The 21,717-nt window shown below is 39.4% G+C and overlaps 2 protein-coding genes across 2 annotated transcripts in view; both read right to left on the reverse strand.

Annotated features, from left to right (window-relative positions):
- ATP1B3 (ATPase Na+/K+ transporting subunit beta 3) overlaps nucleotides 1-21,717 on the reverse strand; it is a 41,662-nt gene that overhangs the window by 19,585 nt on the left and 360 nt on the right. The window contains exon 2 of the mRNA XM_022582654.3: nucleotides 2,677-2,805. Within this exon, the coding sequence (XP_022438362.1) occupies nucleotides 2,677-2,805 (129 nt within the window). The remainder of the gene's footprint in view (nucleotides 1-2,676; nucleotides 2,806-21,717) is intronic.
- LOC111179259 (transmembrane protein 203-like) lies at nucleotides 4,399-21,714 on the reverse strand. The gene has a single exon (XM_022582655.2). It carries the CDS (start codon nucleotides 7,667-7,669, stop codon nucleotides 7,220-7,222), a length of 450 nt encoding a protein of 149 aa, XP_022438363.1. The 5' UTR covers nucleotides 7,670-21,714; the 3' UTR covers nucleotides 4,399-7,219.

Genomic DNA, 21,717 nt, shown 5'->3' on the forward strand with positions numbered 1-21,717 from the left:
ATGGGAAGTTTTAAATGACTCAATTTACAAAAACTCTGTAGACCAGAATGTCTAAAACTGAATTTCTGATACAAGTTACTTCTTAGATCTTGCTGAGCAATGCTCTTGGAGCCTTAGTTCATTTAACAGCCTGTTTGAAACTCTTAAGTAAAAAAAACACAGCAGGAGTGTGCCGTACAGCTGCATTTTTTGACGCAGCACACCTACGTCCTCCAAATAGTCTTGGCTTACCCCAAACCATGAACATCAACAGTATGTGAAAACTGCAGTAACTCTTACGTCTTTACAATTTAAACCATGAATATGTGTGTATGCATGTGTGTACATCTATAGGGGTGTGCATGGATGGTACATGTTTATATCATATGCATGTATATTAATACACACACCAATTTCAAACTAGCATTTATTTTACCAGGTGCAAATACATTATTGAAATGATGCCATTTAAAAATAAAACTTAGGGCCTCCCTGGTGGCGGAGTGGTTGAGAGTCCGCCTGCCGATGCAGGGGACGCGGGTTCGTGCCCCGGTCCAGGAAGATCCCATATGCCGTGGAGCGGCTGGGCCCGTGAGCCATGGCCGCTGAGCCTGCGTGTCCGGAGCCTGTGCTCTGCAACGGGAGAGGCCACAACAGTGAGAGGCCCGCGTACCGCAAAAAAAAAAAAAAAAAACCAAAAACTTAATATGGTCATTGTTAAAAAAAAAAACAAAAACCTTAGAAAAAAGAAGTAGAAATAAAATTTAATTACCCATAATTCCTTTATGAAGAGAAAATCATATTTAACAAACTAGTATACATTCATCTAATATTATATTGATATATAATATGAATACGTGTGCATATATATTTGTTTATTTGAACTAATATTAAGTTTTTAAGTACTACAATACACTTGGTGAATGATTTTAAGGAACTCAGTTTAAAAGTATATACTTAAAAAAGTATATTGAATACATTTTACTGCTTATATTGTTCATGAAATTATAAATGGTTTAATATTTCTGAAATAGATCAGCTTATGTTCAACAGTAATAGTCACATAACTTAAGGCAGCAAGAGAAATAATTATCTTAGAATTCATCTAGGTAGAAAGAAAGCAGGGCTACAATGAAAGATGAGGAAAAAATTAGCATGGAGCTGGTCTCAGATACATGGTCAAATAGACCAAAAGAGTTATTCATGATATTTAGATAAATATTAGCTGCAAACAAAGGAAAAGCCATGAGAACAAATTTTTTAAGAAAACTGGTTGGGGAAACTGGTTCAATCTCGCTGCTGATATAGCTGAGAAGTCCATGCAGTGGGCAAGGATCTAGGCTAGGGTTCCTCAGCCGTGGGCCTAATGACATTCTGGACTGGATGATTCTTTGTTGTGGGAGGTTGTCCCATGCACTATAGGGATGTTTAGCAGCACCCCTGGCCTCTACTCACAGTAGCATGTCTGCAGTTGTGACAACCAAAAATGTCTCCAGACAGTGCTGAATGGCCTTGGGGGGCAAATCACTGCTGGAAGAGAACCATTGCTGCAGACAGAAACCTCCTGCTGCAGACTCCCACCTTCCCTGGCCTGCATGCCCACTCTGCCTGCTGCCCAAATCACGGTCCTCCATGGAGAGCCGTCCCTTTGCTAGCATCTCTGGACGTTGTTTATATTTCTGGGAATTAGATACACTGGAGTTCTGCACATTATTGTTATTTACTAGCACTTTGAGGACAAGGGCCATGTGCACCAACGAAAGCGGAGCTAACATTCAAAGACCAACTGTTTAAAAAGAATAAAATCAGGAAGGAGAAAATGTGACTTAAACAAGCGCTCCAGTTAAGATTTTCTTCCGTATGAAGGTACATTCTCCAGTATCCTAGAAGAAATTTTTTTCCCTAAGACAATCAATAGGGAATAATTCAACATATTAAGAGTATGTTCATTTTATTCTCTATTGACTTCTTACCATTTCCACACTAAGCAATTAAAAACATGAAGCATGGGGCTTCCCTGGTGGCGCAGTGGTTGAGAGTCCACCTGCCGATGCAGGGGACACGGGTTCGTGCCCCGGTCCAGGAAGATCCCACATGCCGGGGAGTGGCTGGGCCCGTGAGGCATGGCCGCTGAGCCTGCCCATCCGGAGCCTGTGCTCCGCAATGGGAGAGACCACAACAGTGAGAGGCCCGGTACCGCAAAAAAACAAACAAACAAAAACATGAAGCATGTATTTTACAAGACCAATGCTCTAACCCACACCAGAGCTGAAATATATACTTCATAAGTAAATTACTCAGAGCAAAGTGAAATTACTACTACACAATATTCATAAACACCATTCATAATTATAACTATATTCATCAATCTGGCTTCACTTTAACTCTTAATATTCATTTCTGCTTACTCTTGGCAAAAGACTCAAGATTTATCAGCCAGGGTTTTGTATCACTGTGTAAATATTAAAGGTTTTTATATCAGTATGTAAATATTAAAGGTCTTTATATCAGTATGTAAATATTAAAGGTCTTTATATCACTATGTAAATATTAAACAACAAACAAAATCAAAACTTTCACATTATCTAACCCTAAGGTTTAACATCTTCTACCGGCTATATAATACAGACTTACGGAGAAGATAAAGTATAAACCAATTTTGTTACAAGCCATGATAATCACAACATAATTAATTACCTGGACTAGGAATCTGGTCACGGTATTTTGGAACCTCATCGTTCAGAGTCTGAAGCATAGCCCACATTGTGAATGTAAAGAGTGCAGCCAGGAACCCATAAAAGACTAGGTAGAAGAGCAAGATCAAACCTGTAAAAGAAAATAAAACTCATAAAGTTGAAGATATACACATTGTGTGTGTGTGTGTGTGTGTGTGTGTGTGAGATGTGGCCAGGGTAAAAAAACAGACCCATCATTGCAAGGCTAGAACTCCAAGCTTTGCCATGCACACAGCCAAGTATCTTCATATTCAGAGCGATATGAATTTGCCCAAGCAAGGGGTATTTCAGCAGGCAGCACCCACCCACATCCTGTGACCCCCTCCTCTCCTCTGATACTTCCAAGTACAAGTAGCTTCCACAGATCATACTGATTCAAGATCAGAGCTTTAAAATTCCAGCACATAAGGGAGTATTTCCCGAAATGGAGTTAATGCTCTCTAGAAAGAAAAAAGATGATTTTAGGTTGGACAAAACCCCCAGTATGTATATGTGACAAACAAAAAAATTAACACATAGGACTTCCCCAGTGGTCCAGTGGTTAAGACTCCGTGCTTCCTCTACAGGAGCCATGGGGTTCAATCCTAGGGGAAGTTCTGCATGCCGCACAGGTGGACAAAAAAAAAAAAAAAGAATTAGCACGTCAACCCTGTATTTCACAGTAAGTATTAGCATAAATTTGGGTTTTAAAAAGTGAGCTGATTTAGAGAATAGCCAGGAAACATGCAGAGAAGGTAAATCATGAAGCCGGTATCAATGAATAAAGTTTAGGAAACACCGGTTGAGTGGAAGCGTCATGCAGAAGTGAAGAGAGGAGCATCCCAACCAGTGGGACTTGATAACTCCCTGCTAAGCACGCAGCAAGAGCTGGCAGACGCAAGTTTCAACATCAAGGGCTTAACCTTTTTTTCTTCACAATCTGGAAACACTAAGATCTATCCTAAGCCAGTGATTTATTTTGTGAACATGTAGAATTATTTTTCTCAAATGTCTATATTCAAAGATCTAACATCCTAAGTGGTCACCATCAAGATTATATACTAGAATATATTGTTAACGTCACACATTTATATTTGAACATTTAAAAACTGATCAAAGGGGACTTCCCTGGCAGTACAATGGTTAAGACTCCGCGCTTCCAATGCAGAGGGCACGGGTTGGATCCCTGGTCAGGGAGCTAAGATCCCACATGCCACGCACCACAGCCAAAAAAAAATCTGATCAAAGAATATTCAATAAATCCCCAGTTACAGCAACAGTAAAGAACACTTAATTCCCCAAAGTTGAATTAACATCAGCTTCATTTTCCAGTCTTAACATAAACCTGCTTATTAATATTTGTCCTAGCAGAAGGGCTAGAACAGGGGTTCCTAACCTGGAATCTATGGACCCTTCACCCTCACTCATCCCCAGAAGGATTAACTTCAGAGCTTCTATGACTTCTGTAATAATACAGTTCTGAATATATCCATTTTTCTTCTGCGGAGTGGCTCTACAACGTTCTTGTGATGCTCAAAAGACCCTGTGACCCCGAAACAGATTGTGGCAAAAGCTAGATAACTTTCATTTGTTACCTGCGGGCCAGGAAACTACCTCCCCTTTTTTTAAGCAAAGGGGAAACAGTTAAAGCAATTTCATTTTAATTTAGACCAGCATTCCCCATCCTCCCCCTGCCCCAATTACCAGGAGGCCAAAATAGGGAGCGAAAGGACAGAAGGAAGAAAGGAGCACAGGATGTCGCCTCCAGACTGCATCACTTCCCTATCACACAGAGTGATCCTGTTGCAGAAACACAAAGGAAGACCAATCTCAAAGAAGTGATCAGTTTACTACAGAGGTAGATGAAATACGTGCAAAGCCCAAAGGATGGTTTAATGAGATACAGAAGAAAAACCATTCTTTCAGATCTGGGTATTTGTAGGAACTAATGGATAAACTCCTCCACAGAGCAGACCAGGGTACAAATATATAAATGTGATAATGAGTGGGGGATGTGTTCCATCCAGTAAAGCCTCACTTATAGAGCAGGCAGACTGAGGCCACAGTAGTTTGTCAACTGACGCAGTAGATATTAAACTGGAGAAGTTTAAAACAGGTGCCAGGAGTTTAATTATTTAGCGGTGTTTCAAAGTCATCTGAAAATATGCTTACCATTTTCAAATTTGATTTTAAATTTTCAGGAAAAATAATAAAAAGCGGATTTATAAAAACAGTTACAAAGCAAATGAACATATAGCAAACACGAACAGAAGTGTAAAAACTTCCTATAAAGAGTTGGGTTGGGACTTCCCTGGTGGTCCAGCGGTTAAGACTTCACCTTCCAATGCAGGGGGTGCGGGTTCCATCCCTGGTAGGGGAGCTAAGATCCCACATGCCTCGGGGCCAAAAAAAAAAAAAAAAAACACAAAACAGAAGCAATATTGTAGCAAATTCAATAGACTTTAAAAATGGTCCACATCAAAAAAATCTCAAAAAAAAAAAGTTAGGTTCATAAAATAGATACACAGATTAACAGCCATGTCCCAAACCCGATGCCATGTACTAGTGGCCATTAAGTCAATTTTGAATGTAGGGAGTGTACCGAGTAGATAAGTGATTTTCAGCACTGAAGTCAATTTCCCCTGCTTGATAAGATCCTCTCGCCAAGAACAAACTTAACATTTAAAAACTAAAATTAATCTCACTTGTAAAAACCACATATGAAAGACCACTCGCAAGGATGGCAGTACTTTATCAACTTAACCACCTTTCTCCTACACTAAGAAAAAAAATACCTGAAAATAAAAACAGAAGTTGTAAACTGCTGTTCTTATATATCAGTATCTTGCAGTTATTTACTCAGATGCATTCCTGGCAATGACAGGGATGAAACGAATTGAGCTACCCTACCTGAGTAATAGGTAGTGCAGATGGGACCTGTTCAGTGTGCCATGTCTGCCTCAGTGCTAGTTAATGTAAGCAGGGAACAGGTAAGTCATTAGGCTTCATCAAGGCCTGGACATCCACACCCGTTCAACACACTTTGAGACCGTGTGTTAAACCGTGATCTGACTCCCTACTTCTGCAAACTTCCTAGTTACCTGAGGGTACCTAGACAATAGAAAGACTATGCCTTATCCTCAGAGAATTCTGATGAGAAACAACTTCCCCGTGGTAAATAAATTAATAACCTGTTTATAGTTAAAAATAAAGCAGAGGCAGGTATAATTTTTTAAAAAGTCAATTATATGGACAAGTACAAATTTAAAGTCCTTTGTATATTCAAATTTTTATAAGGAGCTATTTATTGAGGTATAATTCACATTTCATTCACCTATGAGTGGAACTGCTTGATCATATGGTAATTCTGTTTAGTATTTTGAGTTAAGTACCAGACTATTTTCCAAAGCATCTACAACATTCTACATTCCCACCAGCAGGATTCCAATTTCTCCACATTCTCATTAATACTTCCTAGTGGGTTTAATTTGCATTTCCCTAATGACTAATGATGTTGAGCATTTTTTCATGAGCTTATTGGTCATTTGTACCTTCTTTAGAGAACTGTCTATTCAGATCCTTGGCCCATTTTTAAATTGGGTTGTCTTTTTATTAAGTTCTAAGAGTTCTTTATATACTATAGGCACGAGCCTCTTGTCAGATACATGATGTTCAATAATTTTCTCCCATTCTGTGGGTTGTCTTTTCATTTTCATGACAGTGTCCTTTATTATTATTTTTTTCAGCAAAACATTCTTATTTTATTTTTATCTCAGCAAATGTTCTCATTTGGCACCCGACTGGCATCAAACCAAAGCCCTTAGGCCGACAGGTGTGGGCTGAGACCACCTGCAAACTTCCCATGTGTAGGTCTCAACGGCTATGCGCATCAGAGCACCTATTCCTCTCTCTAGTCCCTTAGGGTGGCCTAAAGGTCTCAGGTGCGCTAACAGTGCTGGCCACGAGGTGGTGGAAAAGTTGTGACACTGAAATCTGCTGGGATAGGAAACCAAGCAGTGCCTTGAAAGCAAGTTCTTTTCTCAGGCGACAGATACCCAGATAGGGTCCTGATCATGCTTATTCAACATACTCCTGTCTGCCTGGTTACACTTTTTAGAGCTCAAGCATCTAAGGAAGTCTTGTCTGGCAGGATGGGACAGTAAGCTCTCAGGTCAGCACTGTTGGCCTGCGGAAATCCCGAGTCCAGCTTTGCAGCCTTTGCACAGTGGGTACTTTCCCAGGATCCATGAAAATACTCAGAACCCATCAGAACATTTTACTTGCATGCAGTTTCCAACTGTCAGAGGAGTTCAGGACTGTCTGGCCTTCTCAGGATCTCAGTTCAAGATTAGCTATTCAAAGCATGAAATAAGAGGGAATATGTTTTAAGAATCAAGCCTGCTCTTTTCAGCCCTGCTGAGGGAACAATTTCAGACATGACTTTTAGAGAGGAAGCTGGGCACTCAGCAGGGCACAAAGTGGCTTTCAGACCAAGGCTCCTCCTCTGGTGCAGCGGAAGTGGGACCTCAGCGTGGGGTCCCGCATTCTAGCTTTTCTTCTGCGAGCCTACTTGACCGGCAGGCAGGGATCATGAGCAGCTGCAGGAGAATGAAGACCGGAGACGTGATCAGGCCGAACCAGAGCTCCCGAGTCTGCTCCACCAGCTTCTGGCACAACAACATCTCGAAGACGAACTTCAGGCTAAGAACCGTGAGGACCCAGAAAAGGTGGAGCACGGCCAGCCGCTTCTCTCCGTCCTGGAAGAGGCGCACGGAAACGACAATAGTGAAGTTGGTGCTGAGCCGGTCAGCGGCGAAGAAGGGCACGAACACGTTCCACCAGGAGAGGCCGGGAGCCAGGCCGTCCACACGCAGGGCCAGCAGCACGGAGAACACCGAAAGGGCCATCAGTTGCACGAAGACCTCGAAGGGAGCGAAGCCCAGCAACTGCACCAGCTCCACGAGCGCGAAAAGCATCGCTCCGGTAGAGCGCGGGCCAGGGCCCGGGCGACGGTCTCACCCGCCTGGCTGCGCCGCCACTCCCCACGGGCCTCGCTGGCGCCTGCGCCGTCGTCGCGGCCAGCGAGCTGCAGAAAGTGGCCCTGCCTGCCCTGGCTCTCGGCCCCAGCCCAGGACCCAGCACTGGCCGCCAGCTAATGCCCGCCTTGCTCGGACGCCATGCCGCGCTGGGCGCCGACAGTGTCCTTTAAAGCAGAGAAGTTCTTAATCTCAAGGAAGTCCAGCTTATCTATTTTTCCCCTTGGTTGCTTGACTTTTGGTATCATATCGAAAACACCACTGCCTAATCCAAAGTCATGAAGACTTGTAATTATATTTTCTTCTAAGAATTTTTAGTTTTAGCTCTTTAAGTTTGGTTCTTTGATCCACTGTGTGTTAATTTTTGTACATGCTATGAAGAAGGGAACATTGGGTTTGGGATAAAAACTGGGCAAGGTCCTGGATGGGTTGGTAAAAATCTAAATCTCTCCATAGAGAATCTCCATACCTGACCAGCTCTTGGCTACCTATGCCTCATCCCTGAATGCTATGACAGGGATGTCTAAATACAAAGAGGAGGTGCAGAGAACCAATAATTACAAAATACTGAGAAGAAAAACTAATCCAATAAAGTATCAAATGCAACAAAGAAAGTAATGCCTGAAAAAACTGGGTTGTAACAGGGTACAGAACCAGGGGGGGTAGCATGAGTATAATTAAAATACAGAGTATAAGGTAAGAGGATAATTTTTCAAAATCTGATTTCATATTCTGATTGTTAAAATTTTGAAACTTAGTAGATAGCTGAACTGGAGAAGAGTCAAATAATAATAAAAAAAAAATCCAGACACCTAACAAAAAAGCAAACCAAAGACTGGGAAAAATATTTTGCATAATATGAGACCAATAAATTACTTATTTGCAATCTAGAATATATAAAGAACTCTTACAACAAAACAAATTTCTAAAACATGGACAAAAGTTTTGAACAGAAACTTCATCAAAGATGTAATGAGAATTGCAAAACAATCAAGCTCATGAAAACATACTCAACATCACTAGTTATCCAGGAAGGGCAAATCAAAACCACTACATGCTCACCAGAATGCTAGAAATTCTAAAGACTGACCATACCAAGTGATGATCTAGGAGCGGAGCAGCTGACACTCTAATACACTGCTGGTGGGAATGTGCCAAAACAAAAACTGATTTTGGAAAACAATTTTTTGAAAAGTTAGTAGCATATACCTATGATAGGATCCAGCCAATCCATTCCTAGATATTTAACCAAGAAAAACGAAAGCACACGTTCGCAGAAGTGTATGAATATTCGTAAATGCTTTATTTGTAATCACTAAAAACTCAAACAACCCAAAAGCACATCTACAGATGAATTAATAAATAAATTCTGGCATATAACACAATGGAATACTATTCATGAACTACTTCTCAAAGTAACTGTGCTGAATGAAACAACTCAGCACTCCTGACCCCAAAGAGAACACACTACATGATTCCATGCATTTAAAGTTTCAGAAAATACAAACTAATCTAAACTGTCAAAAAGCAGATCTATTTTTGCCCGGATACTGGGGATGTAGGGAAAGAAAAGGATTACAAATGGGAAAGAGGAAATCTGGGGAGTGATGAATATTTTCATTACCTTGATTAGAGTGATAGTCCCATGGATACAATATATGTATATGCATATAGGTGAATATACATCAAAACTCAAGTTATACATTTTAATTTTAAACACATGCAGTTTACCATATGTCACAACTATACCTCAATAAATCTATTTAAAAAACAAAAATTTGGAAGAAGGCCTAACCTAGAGAACTAGCCAAGCCAAAGAAAAATTCAGTGAGCTAAAAGATCAAACCAAGGTGTTTTACAATACTGGGCAAAAAGACAGAGAGTGTGTATGGAGATTGTTGAGACACGGGAGACAGAACCAGAATATCAATAAATCTAACAGGAATTCCCAGAAAAGGGGATGGGGAGGAGTGCCCAAAGAAATAACACATTTTGTGTCTAGATTGGAAAAGATTGAAAAATATTAGAAAATACCCTATACCTAGATAGAAAAAGGTAAAATTTCAGAATACTAAAAATAAAGTGAAAATTTCTTAAAGCTTCTAAGAAGATAAAACGGGTTTTACCTAGAGCAGAGAAATATGACTGACAGATATCTCATCAGCCAAAAATAAAACAGTATATTCCAAACTGAGGAGGCTTTAAGTTTTAGCTACACTGTCTTCATTTCCTTCTTTTTGGAAGAAAAACTTATATATTATCTAACCTGAAAAAAAAAGGACAAAGTTCACAGACTAAATTCTAGAAAAAGCTAATATAATTGTACATTTTTCATTTTTTAAAGTTTTCTTTAAAAATCTAAGACAAGAAAAATATATAAAGCAATGGTGAGCAAAGAAACCAGTAAGGCTTGCTGGTAACATCTAAGTAAGTGTTGATTTTAATTTCTTTTCCTTATCAGGTCTGAGGAATAACTTACATACAATAATTTTCATTGATTCCAAGTGCACAATCCCAATGAGTAGACAGTTGCATGTATTGTGAAACCACCACTACACTAACGATACAGAACATTTCTATCACCTCTGAAAGGTTCCTTGTGCCCGTTTGCAATCTGTACATCCTTCAGCCAGCCAATGATCTCCTTTTGCCACTACATTAGTCTGTATTTTACACAGTTAAAATTTGATTTTAATTTAATAACAAGTTAAAATCCCAAAAATATTAAGGTAGGAATAATTTAATAGTAGTCTAATAAAAGACATTCTCAAAGTGCGTTAAAGAAAACCTTATAGCACTATAAATAAATGCTATTTATAGATAAAAACCTAAAATTATAACACATACTGGTTGAAAATAAAGTAGATCTTGGCTAACAAAAAGAAATGTAGAAGTGGCATTATTCCTGTAAGCAAACTATTTAGAATTCAAGTCAAAAGGTATTAACAAAGCAAAGATATTCTCTATTAATAAAAAGTAAACAAAACACATCAAGAAGATACAGCATAAAAGCCATGAACATTTGTGATGCTAAGTGGCTTAAGATATGTAAAGCAAAATTTATCACAATCATCTGTAGAGATTTTAACGTACCTCTTCCAGAAATCCACAGATCAGGTAAACAATAACAAAAAGGATAATATTTTAAAAACACAACTAATAGTTATTTAATATATGTAAAACTTTGTAGTCACCAGAAAATATACTCTTTATAAACCTGGAACATTGTCTCGAAACTGACCATGACTTAAATTTCAAAAAACCAAACCAAAACAAAAATAACCTAAAAAAAAAAAAAAAAAAACAAGGCCATTTTTCAAAATCAAAGTATGTTACAGAAGTATAACAAAAATTTAGAAAATGGACTGCTAAATGACCTTTGGATTAAAAAGACAACAAAACCCAAAACATTCAAAATTCAAAACAATCATGTAGCCAAAGCAGAACACAAAGGAAAATCCATAGCCTTATACGCATTCACTAAAAAACCAGACTAACCAAAAAAGCCAGGTTTTAAATTCAAGAGTAAAATAAATTCAAGGAAAGTAGATTTAAGATACAAGCACAAGTTAATGGAAACAAATGCAAAAAAAAATCATTAATTTTATCAATAAAACCAATTTCCAACTAGTAAGCTCGAAAATAGATGAAATGTATGATTTTTAAAGAAAATAAACATATTCAAATCAGAAGTTGTTACAAGAAATAAAGAGCTCTATTCCTAAAAGAGACACTATGTCCAAACGGCTTTAGTTCTCCCAATTTTCAAGTAGATTCTTTCTCTACACACGAGCTATCCTTTTTGTATGCTCCGTAAGTTACCTAAATCTTTATAAGGCTAGCACCCTCCAGATACCAAAACTAAACAGACAGTAGTCGCACAGATTTCACAAATTTATTTTATTTTAAACGCTTACATAGAGCTTACATGCTATAGAGTGATAATGACACAGGAACAGAGGTACAGATTAATAACAAAACATAACAATAATCAAGAAAGGATCCATATAAAATCCATGTAACAAAGCGGGCACTTCAAATCAGTGAGAAAATGATGGATTATTCAATATATTTTGAGATAAGTGATCAGGAACTGCCTATAAAAGACTGTTAAATTTGTAATAATATTTATTTAAACAAGTACAATTTTTAAAATAAAAGAATTAAGAGACAAAAGACAGCAAAAAGACGAGCAGGTCGCTGTAAAGAAACAAAAACTGAGCAAACATAAGTTGCAATTATCAGAGATACTGCAAATTAAACCAACCAAGACACCAGCATCCCATCAAACTGGCAAAAATTTTTAAAGAGTGATGATAACCAATGCTCAGAAAGTTGAAGGGAAACAGGTAATTTGATCCCTGCTGGTGAGAGTATACACTGGTACAGCTTTACTCGAGGACAATAAATTAATATAAAAATAAACATATACTATAAACTGGTGATTCCATTTCTCAGTGACTACCCTGGATAAATAGTTGCACACTGCACAATTTGCAAGACAAAAATTGCATATTATGCAATGACTCAAAGGAATGAGATAAATAAATGGGGGGGAGAGAGAGAGACATGGAAACAGTCAAGACATATTAAGTGAAAAAAAGCAAGTTCTAGAACATACATTCTTCCTAGTACTCATGTAAAAGTGGAAAATTAATTATTCCTACATAGTCCATATATACTCATATACATACACACACACACACACACATATACATATACACATATATAAGTGTTTTGAAAAAGGACTGGTAGGAAAACTGATAAGCAATCATTATCTGTGGGAAAGACTGCGACTGGCAGAAGGCAGTGAAGAGAAACAATATATTCATGTATTCTTTTTTCTCCAATATCCAATTAGGAATACTTACAAATACACAGAAAAGTTAAAAGAAATGTAAGTGAACACGCATAAACCCCACCTAGATTCTACAGTAAAGTCTACTGTATTTACCTCTTATCTATTCACCATCTTTTTTTTTTTTAAGAATTTCAAGTTGCAGATGTCAGTACACTTAACCCCTAAATACTTCAACATTATATTAACTAAAATTGAGGGAAAATTGCATTCAGCAAAATACACAAATCTCCAAGGTACCATGACACGGTTGTTGAGAAATACATTCACCTCTATGATTCAAACAGCTATCAAGATACAGAACATTGCCAACACCCTATAAAGTTCTCATGCCCCTTCCCAGTCAATCCCCATGACCACCATCCTAGAGGCAAACACCATTCTGGGCTTTTCCCCAGCATAGGTAAGTATGGCTTGATTTAGAATTTCAAAGAAATGAAATTATATAGTATATTCTCTTTGGTAAAGCTTCTTTTCTGCTCAGCCTAATTGTGGGATTCACCCATGTTTTGTGTTACCTGTAGTTTGCTCCTTTTTACTGTTGAGTAGTATTCCACTGTGTGGACACTGGTTTGTTTATCCATTCTACTGCCGGACACCTGGGCTCTTTCCAGTTTGGAGCTACTATGAATATTTTGTGTATTTTTGTGGACATATGTTTTCATTTCTCTTGGGTAAACTGCTGGAGATCATGGGGTAAGTGTATATTTACTTGTACAGGAAATTGTTAGACCTTTATCCAAAGTGGATATACCACATATGTTTTAAAAAGTATGACAGGTAACAGTGGTTACCCAGGGAAGAAGCTGAGGATGACAGTGGACTTATTGACTATTCACATCTGTACTATAAAAACTCAAATAATGAAGTTACTTTTGTCATATGAAAAAAAACAAAGCCAAGAGTCCACATTCCATTTAAGACACGTTCAGGTTTCTTGGATTAGCCTACGCTGACCACTAACTAACTTCTAAAGCATAGGTCAGCAAATCATGGCTGCTGCCTGTTTTTGTAAATAAAATACTGAAATGCAGCTAGGCCACTAGTAAACATATTGTTTACGGCCGCTTTCAAGCTACTAACAGCAGAGTTGAGTAGCTGCAACACATACTGTATTCCTGGCAAAGCCTAAAATATTATCTGGTCCTTTAAAGAAAAAGTTTGCAGCCTCCTGTTCAAAAGCATTTATATAGGCCTTGATTTTCATTCCAATGTGACATCTGAAACTATCTCATGCAAATTCTCCCTTACAGAGGAAACTAAGACCAAGAGATTTTTAATGACTCACCTAAGCTTAGATGGAGATGTGGAATTCTAATTCAGGTCCATATTCTGAATCCTAGTCTGATCATCTTCTCAGTATACTGGTAAACTTCTAAGACGTATCAAGCAAAAATACATAGGCCCACAGGCTCACTTTGACTACGATGCCCTATCTGGAAACTTCAATGAATTAGAAATTTAGTGGAACAGAATCATGGTGAGCTGAGGGGAATAATGAACAAGTTTCTCCACAAACAAGACTTTCATAGTGTGGAGCTATACCAATTAATCAAAATACTCTCAACTTTAGCCCAACGACCAGGTGAATCACAAGTGGAAACTGGCTAAATGACAATTTATTCATCAAAAAAATAGTAAGTGCTTACTATGTGCTAGATGTTGTAGGGACATAAAATGCACCTGTGATTCCTGCTCTGTGAGAACATCCAGCTAGTGGGAGCAATGTATATAAACAACTCTAATCCAGGATACAAAATTTTTAGGTGTTATAGACGATAAATGTATTATTTTCACCTGGGCAAGTCCAAGAAGGCTTACGGCAGAGAGGGCACTAGATCTATGAAGCAGGGGAGAATTTATGATGCAGAGAATGAAGCACACGGGAGAGGGAATGAGTAGGGCATTCCAGACCAAGGGGCCTTAGACATACCCATTTGGTGTACAGGGAGCAGGGTGTAAAATGACAGATTATATAAGGTTGGAAATGTAGTTCTAAGCCAATTTGTAATATATCCGGAATACCAGGCTGTCTGGAACTGATTTAAACCTTCTGAAAGCAGTGGGGATCCCAACAGCTTTGGGGTATAGGGAGTAGCTTGACCAAAGCTGCAGCCTTAGAAATAATCTGATAGCAGTGAAGTTACACTGGTTTAGGTCACAATGATTCTAACTGATTCCTTGGATCTTTCTGGGGCTGCACCAGAAGAGCCTAACTTCCCCAGTCAACAACACTACACTTTTTATAAGCAGCAGATAAAAGTTGGAAAGCCAGTGGTCTCTTTAAACTAGGACCAATTTTTAAAGAAATTTACAAAAGATCTTCATCTAGTGCTTTAAGTTTTTTAATCAGAGAATTTACAAGAAAAGGCACTACCAGATCCTGGAAAAGTGGGGCAGGGTTGGTGGGAATATTGAGGGCTCTGCAATGTGCAACAGGTGGTTAGCATTATGAAGCTAGGAAAAACAAGCACCCTGGGCTCTCTCTGAATGCCTGTTTTCACAAGATACTGGAGGGTGGGGTGAGGTGGGGCAGTGGTGAGTAGGTCAGAGAAAATTAATTCCTGAATTAACTGTAGCAGTGGTAATGAGGGTGTGGGTCACCAAGAGATTCAAGAGATGTTATGGAAGTGCGATTGGCATGGTTTGGCCAGGTTCAGAGCCCAGATGACAGAAATGGTAGTGACAGTCTTCAAAACTTGCAAATACAGAAGCAACTCACAACTTCAGTGGAGGAAGGGGAAAGAGCTCTGTTTATCAGTTGATAAACAAGGTACTGGAGTTGTCTAAGCCTCACTCTCAGGTTTATGGGATGTGCAAGAAGCAACTGGAATCTCAGAGAGATGTTAACCAAGAAGTAAAATCTGTCAGTAATCTTTGCAATTGTTTTATGAGATGAAGAAGATGAAAAGAAAACAAGGCCAAAGACAGCACCTGGGAAATCTACATCTAGGAAACAAGAGAACCAGGAAAGGAATGGCTAGAGAAGTACAGAGTAGGGGTAAGGGCCACTTTTACGGACCAGATACTGCCAACTGGCCAGAAACCATCAAAAGAAAAGTACCTCATGCTGTGGACAAGGGTCAATTCCTTACCGTGGCATCAGCAGAATACGAGGAGGAAGTCATAAATGAGAGCCAGCTCCACCAATGACTCAGTAACAAAGTTTAAACAGATATGGGGAGGTTGTTAAGTTAGGGAATTCTTTTTAAAAATATTATTAGTTAAATAGCACCCTGTAGGGAGAGGATGATACTATTAAATAAACCCCCATTAAATCTGAGAGCAGGTAAGTTTACAAAGAAAAAAAAAAATCTTTATGAAGTTCTCATAAGAGCCATATAAGCAGCAGAATAGAGCAATAAAGCAGGACACAGGAGGCCTGGATAACTACCCTGGTTCTGTTATCCTCATCAGATGCACGACCGGGGCGTGTCAAACTCAGCTGAGTCTCTTTCTCAGTCTCCCTGAGAAAGTTAAGTGGAAGCTTTTTCTGAACACTGAACTATGAAAACCATCAGTGCTGAAGCAAAAAGGAAAAAAAAAAAAAAAGGAAAATGCCCAAACACTGGGTGAACCATTATGCTATGATACACCAAAACCATCAAAGACATTAAAAACAATGTTGCAGAAGACTAATTACATTTAATTAGACTGGAAACATTTCATAATACTGTTCATTCATTCAACCACTTCTTATTACATTCCCACTAAGTGCCGGGCAACAGGCTAGGTGTTAGGGAATTCAAGATGGGTAAGATGTGAATAAGAAGCTTATGTCTAATAAGCGGGCAACAACAATACTGTTGAAGTCATAAATACTATACTAGAAAAAGGTATCATAGAATACACTGGAGCACTTGACCCAGTCTCAAGGCAAAGAATGGTTCGAAAAGGTTTACCAGAGATCAGGCCATCACAGCTGACATCTGAGTAGCCAGGCCAAGTTGAAGGAAGGAGAGGTTCGGAAGCTAGGAAACAGGCCCAAAAGCAGTGGGAGAGAACTATGTGGAACAGCAGAGATGACAGGGGAGAAATATGCCAACTAGACTGCAAAGAGTCTGCACGTCATGCTAAGGAGCCCCGAGGGCAACAGAGTTACACGAAGAGGTGCCCATGCAACATCCAACTGAAGATTTCTGACAGGCATTTGGTAATAAGAATACAAAAAAGTCTTAGGGACTAGAAATGCAGATTTGGGGGTCTCAAACGGAGATAATAACTAAAGCCACCAGAACATGTTAAGTTCTAGCAGGAAGTGTGGACAGTCCCCGCAGAAGTGATGGAGAGGGCCAGGGATACCCCAACAGAAAGTGGCAGAGGAATAAAAAACATTCCCCTTAAACGTTAAGTGATCAAACTAGGTATATCTAACCGTGTATTTTCAAATTTTATTTATACATTTGAAAAAACTTTATACATAGGAAAATGTTAACAGTGGTTACTCTATGTGATTAAAGATGACAGGTTTTACTTCAAAATCAATATAATGAATGCATAAGTAGAACATAATAAATTTATCTTCCAAAGTTAATTTTTTTTCCCTCCTATTACACAATTCCTTTTTTTTAAATGCTAGGTTAGTAAAGGCTTAACCATAATGGAAATGCCGGAAGTCGAAAGGGGGAGGGGAAGGGGAACTGATATCTCCTAAGATTAACTTTCACTTTTTAAAAATTATTGTACATGTGATTTTTTTTCCCTGCTCATACATGTGCGCTGCCCATGTACTCTTGGCATATTTCAATAAAAGTGTTTGGAACATAAAAGCATTAAACGGTCCTTAATCAAACACAATGATAAATCACAGTAAAGTTGTTACTAAGGACAGGAGGGTTTTTAAACTTCTTTTAATACAACTAAATTAATTCTAAAAATACAAATTCAAAAGTCAATTTCAAAGAAATGGAATTACTTCGGGGGTGAGGGGAGGCTGCCCTTTAACACAGTAAAGCACATACTACTGTAATTACAAAGGTATCTGGAACATCACACACACACACTTGCCCCCTCCCTCCCTTCCACTAGCAGTCCAGAAGTGCTGCCTCCTGCTGGGGGACAGCTCGGTTAGCCTCAGCTGCTGCCGCTGCCACACCCACCACTGCCCTTCATATTTATAGCCTGCACACAGGGTAAGGCAAGTCCTGTTACTTTCCCAACAGTGCAAATTTTTGTAAAGTTTCTTTAATATGTCACTCCACAGGACAAAGAATACCTTACAAAACTGGGAAAATAAACACACTTGCCTTCTCCCCTACAGTAAGACACCCAAGATGGGATGGAGCCTGATCTCCAAAGCAGAGCATTTACTGAGGCATAACCCAGAATGGGAGCAGGTGACTGAAAAAACAGCACTTCATATATAATATGACCTATAATAAAAGAGACCTATAATAAAAGAGAAGCACGTGAACAAAATGTAGATATTAGTAGTTTGGGTCCAGAATCCTGACCCTGCTTGGAATCAGTAACTTGAGTTTTAGGTCCATGTTAAAATAAAGCATTTATTGACAGATAACCTTAAGATAATGAACTCCAAAGAAGCCCACAAGCAGATGTCATTAAATGACATTACATCATGTTTAAAAAAAAAAAAAAAAGCTCTGTCCTTGGAGAGTCTGAGGCCAAGGATTCTATCACTAGCTGAGTAAGTGAATTCTGACAGATCAGATCTGTGGGTTCAATTTTCTCACGTATGAAAATGAGGGCACAGGGCTAGATTAGTGGCTTTCAACCTTTTCTTGATTGTGAGCCACAGTAAGAAATACATTTTACATCAAGGTATCTGAATATACAAAACGTTTCACAGAATGATACTTTCTCTTAGAATAAACTTATTAGGCAGAATAAACTTTGATAATTTTTCTATTCTATTTCATTATTTTTAAAAATGTTAACTGCAACACATGGTCCACTGTCTACAATTAAATAACACTAGATGATCTTTGAGCTGCCTTTTACTCTAATTGTACGTAATGCATTTAGGTTTAATATCTGCAACATAGCCACAAGGTGCTAAATTGTCTTTGTCCTGTGTTTTCATAAAAGGCAACTACTTATTCCTGATGCATCCTTGCTGTCCAGCTTGAGAAAACAGCTCTTAGGAACACTTTGATCACCTACATGGTGTGCGTAGAAAGTTGTGAAGATGGAATGAGGTAAGTGCGTTTATATGAGCACTTTGAAACTGCTGTAACCAAGTGTCACATATTAACCAAATATACAAGAAGCTAATCAAATTCTTCACACAGTTAAATAAGGCAATGAGATGAAACGTAGTATTTTCACTTTATCTCCAAGGTAAACTGCAAAATTGCTTTTTAAACATGTGTTTTTAACATAGATAATGCACTTGGAGAGGAACCTCAGATTACATGGGACAAATGTACTGAAGCCTTGACTGTAAAAAATAAAATCAGGAAACATCTTAAATGTCTTTATAGAATCCTTGAGGTAGAGAAAGGTTTTCTTTATATGCCAGCAGCCCAGCAAATTTACCTAGGTCAAAAATAGATGTAAAAAAAAAAAAAAAAGAAAAATAGATGTAATAATTCCCCCCCCGCCATTAATTTCAAAAGCGACTAAAAGAAAAAATTTGCACTAATGAGGTTTAATAAAAAAGCCTATAACATGTTTTCAGAATATAAAACGTACATAATGTTATCCATAACCCAGAAATTCCACCAGTAGAAACATATCTCAAGGAAATAAATTTGCAAAAATGTACAAGGATGAAGGGAATGGGAGGAGGAGGGACCAATACATACAATAATGCACTGGTTAAAAAAAAAATCAGGAGTTACTCCTATTACCCTGGGTATCTCCCATGTATACATACGGTACACATTAGTAAACTTAAAAAAAAAAAAAAATCCCAGTACGTCTAACTATACAATGGAACACTAGCCAGCTATTAAAAGTGGTGATATAGGTCTTTATTTATTAACATGGGAAGATGCCCACAATATACTCAAAAGATTATAAAGCAACACTTATGGTATGATCTCTTTCTGTTAAAAAAAAATTAATAGTAACATTATACACATTTTAAAAGTCTGCCCAGACATATACCAAAATATGAATAGTGGACGTCTCTGGGGTGATGAGATCAGGCAGCTCACTCATACACTGCCTTTCTGAGAACTACAAGAAGATATGCTTTCTCCAGGCACACCCCATGCTCTAGGGTACACAGCCCAGAGAGCTGAGTATGGATTTCAGCCTCCAGGCACCACTCCTCCACACTTCCTTGGAGTGAGTGCCCTTATACTGGGATAGGATTATGGATAGCTTTCACCTATTTATGCCATTCTCCGCTGGCTTACTATTATTACAATAAACCCAGAAATTTACTATTTGTTGATACTTTCGATTTTGAAAAAAAAGGTCTTGCCTTAATCCTTCCAAAACTAATCCCAACTTTACTTGTACTACTCCCACTGCCCTTACATGATGCCGCATACTCTGATAATTTGTGCGTGTTACCTATTTAAATGCACGTGCCAAATAAAATCTCTACCCCAAAAGCATATAATACAAAGGTTAGATAAGGAGCACAACCTGCACTAAGAAATGTCATTCTAACACAAAGTGCAGATACTTATTACTGGAAATGAGAAGGCACTGAGAAAGGTAGTCTACACAAATTCACCACTCTCCACCACTCAAAAATTCCTTCAGCAGAAAGTCAGGACACTCTAGAAACAATAATAACTGTTTACACTTTTTTCCCCCATTTAATTCCAGATGCAAGATCTATTTCCTCATCACATTAGTGGGTTCCCCACAGACAGCCATTCGAAAAAAAATTGTGAGTGATTACCATGCAGTTAGGCAAGGCATCTGTAAAATAATACCACCGCTGGACTAGGATTAAAGGACAACTGGTTCTTTTCTTGGCTCTTTGGAATATGTAATTTTACACAAAGTAAAGACGCAACCTCTCTGGGGCTCATTTTTCTCGTCTCTAAAGCAGGGTTTGGGCTAAAAAACCTCCAAGGCCCCTTTCACCTTGTGACAGGACTTTAAGCCGCCTTTCCACTCTGGAGGAGCCGATTTCAAGCAGCAGCCAGTCTATTTTCTAAGTCAGAGCAAATTTACTCTCTTCGTGCTTCTCTTGACAATGTCATGCCCGAATAGTTCTCAACTCTAGAAATATTCTCACTCAGAAAAAAAGGTCTGTCATGACCAACTAACAAAATATTTTTCAAAAGGAAAGAAAAACTAGTTTACTTAAGTGTAAAGGGGGGAGGAGGAAGCGCACTAGTCCTTATTCAGATATAAACATAATTTTTCCAAAAAAATAAAGAGTCACTCCAAAGCAGCACCACACTGGCGGATGGTTTAAATATTTCTTTTAAAACAAAGAACCCATGCAGAGGAAAAACTGCTGGCAAATTCAATCATCACACGTTTTGAAGGCACAGGAAAAAAAACTGTGCCATTCAGACCGGATTTACTTTCCCCCAATGAAGCACGTTGGTAAGAAAACCTGTGTCATTAAAAAGGAATTAGGGAGAAAGCAACCTTTTAAAAGGTCTTTTCACTGTCCAAACTCAAGTGCACTTTCGTGTACCGTGTACTTCTGTGCTTAAAACATGAGTGCAGACCACACACTTAACACTCACACTCTTCCGACCAGCTGGGGTGGCAGCGTGGACGAGTCACAAGATAGCGGCGGGAGTGGAAATTTCCTCTCCCCGGGCGTGGGGCAAGGTCGGGCTTCCCCAAACGGCTCGGCGCCGCTGGCCGCCTCCGCCAGGCCTCTCCGGGCCGGCGCGCTCCGTACAAAGGAGGCCGGGCGCTCAGCCCCCACGCGCTCGGGGTTCGGGACAGGGTTTACCGGCTTCCGGCGCCGCAGGCCCGGGCAGCACGTGCGGCCCACTCCCGGCAGGGAGGAAGAAACCGGCGCGGCCCGGCGGCGGCTGCCAGCGGGCCCCGCAGCCTCGCTCGCCCGCCGCCGACCCCGCGAGAAATGAATGGGGCCGCGCTGCTCCTCCGGCGCCGCCGCCCGCGTTCGAGGCTGGCGGCCGCGGCGAAAACCGCTGCGGGCGGAGGGAGCGGCGGCTCCCGGGGCCCCCGCGCGGGGAGCCGCCTCCCGCCTTCCCTTCCCACCCGACCCCGCCCGGCG

The sequence above is a fragment of the Delphinapterus leucas genome, chromosome 4, assembly GCF_059928025.1.
Source record: "Delphinapterus leucas isolate spDelLeu-1000000601 "Yukka" chromosome 4, BTC_Dleu_Yukka2, whole genome shotgun sequence".
Classification (NCBI taxonomy): Eukaryota; Metazoa; Chordata; class Mammalia; order Artiodactyla; family Monodontidae; genus Delphinapterus; species Delphinapterus leucas.

Coding starts and splice junctions, on each gene's coding strand:
- LOC111179259 (XM_022582655.2), bottom strand. CDS start 7,669: ATGCTTTTCGCGCTCGTGGAGCTGGTGCAGTTGCTGGGCTTCGCTCCC.